The sequence below is a fragment of the Morone saxatilis genome, unplaced genomic scaffold (genome assembly GCF_004916995.1).
Source record: "Morone saxatilis isolate NCDOM2014 unplaced genomic scaffold, NCSU_SB_2.0 Contig14, whole genome shotgun sequence".
Taxonomy (NCBI): domain Eukaryota; kingdom Metazoa; phylum Chordata; class Actinopteri; family Moronidae; genus Morone; species Morone saxatilis.
This window is the reverse complement of record NW_023339696.1, coordinates 21,748,159-21,753,142: the sequence shown is the minus strand read 5'-3', so window position 1 is coordinate 21,753,142 and position 4,984 is coordinate 21,748,159. Positions and strand designations below refer to the sequence as shown.

General features: G+C 47.3%; 1 protein-coding gene across 1 annotated transcript; it reads right to left on the bottom strand.

Moving 5' to 3' along the window:
* Positions 1 to 944: 944 nt before the first annotated feature.
* LOC118322548 (protein CASC3-like) lies at positions 945 to 4,807 on the bottom strand. Its single transcript, XM_035654260.1, is given in 8 exon segments — positions 945 to 1,929; positions 2,152 to 2,359; positions 2,819 to 2,985; positions 3,074 to 3,172; positions 3,489 to 3,662; positions 4,048 to 4,489; positions 4,491 to 4,514; positions 4,787 to 4,807. Coding segments are annotated over 7 exon segments (1,074 nt in total). The 3' UTR covers positions 945 to 1,929; positions 2,152 to 2,212.
* Positions 4,808 to 4,984: the final 177 nt, after the last annotated feature.

Genomic DNA, 4,984 nt, shown 5'->3' with positions numbered 1-4,984 from the left:
GGGGGGGGAGATATTCGGCGTGTTCAGAGGAGCCGACTTATTTAAAGGGCCACTCCGCTGACCTCACATGGAACAGTGGAGTTAATACGACGTATTAAGTAAGGCTTAGGGGACGTATCCGATTTATTTAATGTGAATGTTTATGAATTTGTACAACGAGCACAAAAAGATCACTTTACGCTGACGAGTAACGCAGATAATAGCGGCTACATTAGCGATCCGCCACAGCCAGTAAACTGAGACGTGACTGGTTGAACCCGACGGTGACGAGGCTGATCTGAGAACAGACCGCACTCTACAGGGAGAGACGCTACAAAGACCTTAAATCTGGAGGCCAAAGCACATTTACTGAGGCCAAAATGTAAACTTCTTTATAATAAATAAACATTAATGTGGCAGCAATATTGATCCAAAAGCATTATGGATTATAAAACACTGACAGGGACCGTCTGACTGCACTACGAGTACTTGAAGTAAATATTGCTGTAATACTAACGAAGGTCTAGAATGAGAACTTGTAGTTGAGTATTTTCAGAATAAGGGTATTAATGTGGAGCTGTGTGTCACCGGCTGAGTCCTCCCCGGCTGGGTAACCCGTGTCCAGTGCGTTTGTTCCTTTCATCCATAAAGTGTGTAGATGAAACTGGCTCCACCTGCTGGCAGCTACCTGGTACTGACGCTGCACAGTGAGAGAACATTTATCAGATGGCGCAGCTCTTTTATTATTCCTGCACATGAAACCATAAAAACAGGATGTTTCAATCATGTTTTAGTAGATTAGAATATTTTTTGATTTTATTGTCTTTGCCGTATCGCCCAGCCCAAATCTACACATATAAAACTCTGTTTCTAGTGACTACAGTTTCAACAACTGGTTCATTTATCAACTAATTCAAAAGAAATTAAGCAGCAATATTTTTGATAAATGAGTCTGGATGCACCAATGTATTCACTGTTTTATATAACTTTTATATAACTGAAAATATTTGTCATTTGAAGACAATTTTTCACTATTTTCTGACAGTTTATCCACTAAACTCTGGTCAGTCACAGCCTGTGGGGACACGCAGCAGTACAGATTATAGTAACGAACACAGAGCTGATGTTTGTGGAGAAAAATAAAGTCTTTCTGTGCCCAGAGGAAAAAACAGACCAACATTAAAATCTAACAAACTCCAACCGGCTGTAACATGACGGCAACATCTGGAGGTTTTCAGGAAGCACTGGGTCAGCGCTGAACACTGAGCTGCATTCAAACTATATACACAACCGATTCTCACAAACATCCAGAAACCTGCACATTAATCCTGTTTTTAGTTTGCTTTATCTCGTTAAACTCTTTGCAGTAACCGCGACGGGTGGTGGAAATGACACATGAACCTCCTGTTGTACAGTGAGAAGTAATCTGATAACTGATAACGAAGACTGCGTTCCACAGAGAAACCGTTCATATTGCCTGTTATTCAGTCAGGAACCAACAGAAAAACGTCACCGTGAGAAAGAAAGACACAAAAAAAAAGAAGGAAACCTTAAACAGGAACTCTGATCCCAACGTTTCACACGTCACAGTTCGACTCCATGTGACGTTAAATGCTTCAAAGAGGCTCTAAAAGGTTCTAAAGGTTCGAACTCATCAGTCCCACTGTTACGTTTTCAGGGTTGTTGCTCAAAGACACGTTGGTAGGATCAAACCTGCGACAGAGCAGTCCCACTGTGACACGGCTGACCCGCCTGACTGCTACAGGGTTGAAAAAGAGGAGGAATAAAAAAAAAAAAAAAGAGGAGAAAGTCGTATTCCACCAGTGATGCTGTGGGTCACCTACAGAGTCCATCTTCACCTCCGTCCACCTGTCCACCCGTCCGTCCCTGGATAAGGTTGGTGGTTGCCGTTGGAGACCACAGCTCCTCACTGACCCTCCCATCCCGCTCCTACAAACAGACAAAGACCTTTATTGTTTCTGCTGAGGCCAATCAGACGTCAGATTCAAGGGAAAGTTAGTCCGTGTGTTACATTCAGTGTGGATTATATTATAATATATATTTACATTATATCCCCCCCCCCCGACAGGAAACGGGCCGCAGCGTACTGTACGTAACACACTGACCGCCCCCACAGTACCACCCAGGACAAAGACATCACAGCGAGCTCACCTGTAGTTTCCGGATCAGAGTGAGGCTGAGACTTGGTGGCAGGGAGGGGTGAGGGGCGGGGTCACTCTGAGGCGAAGTGCACCTCCGGAGGGGGGGGCTTGACGGTGACGGGCTGGGACGTGCGACGGGGGGGCGAAGGCTTGGGCTGAGCCTGCTGCTGCATCGTGTCGTAGTACGTCACACCTCCGTAGGTCACCTGGGCCTGACCCTGACACACAGATTCAAAACCCGTCAAACTTTATTAACCAACAGAGGAGGTTCACTCACATTTAAAGGACTTTAAACTGATTGTCATTTCTGTTTATGAAGACTAATAAATCACAGTTAGTGGCCACTAACGAGGCATTTTGACAGGAGACATCAGTGAGTGACTGTAGAAACAACAAGCTTGTAAATATAGAAATGGTTTTATCTGGTATGGTTTAATATTATTTGACCCTTTTACTTAATACACCGTCCCTGTAGTGAGTGGAGTATTTGTGTCGCTGTATACAACCAGAAATACACAAACTCAACCAATGACTAACAGAATAACAGAGAATGTATAAATTATAGCAGATGATGATTGAGTTATTTAACAATTGGCGCAGTTGAAAGTTGTGAACGGAGCAGAGTGGGGGACCAGTATGTTGATGATTGGACGTCAGCTGTCAGAACCGGACCGTACCTGTGGAGTCGGGTACATGGCGGGGTAAGGGAAGGTCATCACTCCAGGAGGAGGGTAGAAAGGCGGTGGGAGCAGCTGCTGTGGTTGCCCTGGCGACAGAGAAACAGGCGGGCCTCCGTAGATTGCGGGGTTGGCGATCGGACCACCTGACTGGTGGGGGTGGAGACCTGAGGAGGAGGAGGAGGAGGAGGAAGAGCGATGAGTACCTCGTACAGAGAACATAAAAGTTAAACAGAGAGGAAAGACTCCACTGACCTGGATGGGGGATGTGCATCTCAGGCTGGACCAGCATGCCTTGCGGCGGGATGGGGGCGGGGCCATCCCCGTGGGCGTAGATTGGTCCCTGGTATGACACTGAGAGACAGACGGACGTTAATGTCTGTTATTATCTGACAGCTGTGATGTAAAAATATCCGATGAGCTTTAAAACTGACGCAGATAAACTGACAACGGGTCGGAACCAGCACCGACCCAGAGAGGAAAACAAACAGTGATGACCTTTACTGACCTCTGCTGGTGAGCAGGAGGAAGTGCTGCGCTGACTGAACTCACCTGTCTCCGTTTAATACTTTATCTAAACCCGTTTCCTTTTGTACGAGACCACGAGGAGCCGAAGCTTCTGAGTGGTTCTGGATCATTTAGAGACAAACATTACTGGTGCTGGTCTTACTGGGTTCGTAGTAGTGTCCCTCCATCACTCCCAGGTGCATGGCCGGTGCCGGCTCAGGTACGGCTCTCTGTCGTTGGGAGGAGTAGCGTTTGGCCCGATTGGAGCCGACGCCCAGCTCCTCGATGCTGGAGAACGGAGGCGGGCCGCCGGCGATGTGCATGGGGTTGGGGAGGCCTGTGGTGGGGGCCAAACATGAACCAGTTTGTACTGGTTGTACTGGGAGACACAGCGGCCATTTTATATTCTAAATGTTTCATAAGCCTTCAACACAACAGGTAATAACTGTCTGTACAGTTTGTACAACACAATCATTTCTTTACATACTGTACAAATTTTGAGGCCAAGAAAACCTCAATAATAATAATAATAATAATAATAATAATAATAATCCAAGCCTTTAATAAACACATGACATTAAAATGTTTTATATTCCATGTAGTGCTGCAGTAATTGATTATTACTTCATTAAAGAAATGGTAGAAACAGTAAACATTCAATAGAGAAAAGACTTTTACTTTGACAGTCCTCCGTCCCGTCAGTGCAGCGAACGTTCACTCACCTCTGATCTCAGAGCGCATGTAGGACGTCGGGTTCTGGCTCCAGCTCTGTTCTGACACCAGACTGAGTCGAGCCACGTCCTGGTCCAGCTCTGTCAGTGCTGCTGCTCCTCCTGCTCCTCCTCCTCCTCCTCCTCTCGGCCCGTCGCCTGCTCCCGCCCAGCTCTTCTCTGCCACGCTGCCGGGGGAGGAGGCGTTCCCCCCGGCTGCGGACTCCTCCACGGACGGCTGTTTGCTGCCCAGGTCTGCGGGTCGAGAGCGAGTCCTGCGGGCGAGGGAGTAAGACTTCCGCTCCACCGGCCGCTCGGTGGGAGGCGAGGCGTCCTGATTGGTTGCTGCAGCTGACGGCTGCGGGGAGGGGTCAGAGGTGGACGAGGAGGCAGATCCTTGACGCAGATCTGTCGCTGCTCCCTGCTTCTCCTGCTGCTGTCCCTTCGGCGACGCAAGACTTGTACCCACCCGGCTGTGACTATTGCGCCGTCTAGTCACCACGTCCTGTTCCCTAACGCAGACTCGCTTTAGTACTGACCGGCTATATTCCTACGTGAGATGAACCACCAGAGAGATCCATACCCGTTGGCACCCCGCCCTTAACGCACTCAACTCCCGTCCCCATGTTTGTTGCCTAGGAAAAAGATTTTGTTTAGATATTTAACTGACACCAACAAACCCCATGTTCTCTGTCTGTTGGATATCTACACTCCCCATTTATGAAACTTTACAGAGGGCCGGGGTCCATACTCTGATGGTGAACTCTGGCATTTTCGTGTTGATGAATTTTCTATTATTTCCTGTACTGGGTACTCTGACAGTTTGATGTGGAGAAGTGCATTTACTTGTATTGTGGTGGACGTCTGTTGCGGATAATAATGAATAAGGCAAGATTACCAGTTGAAAATTTTAAATAACAAACAAAAAAAAATACCAATAATTACATAA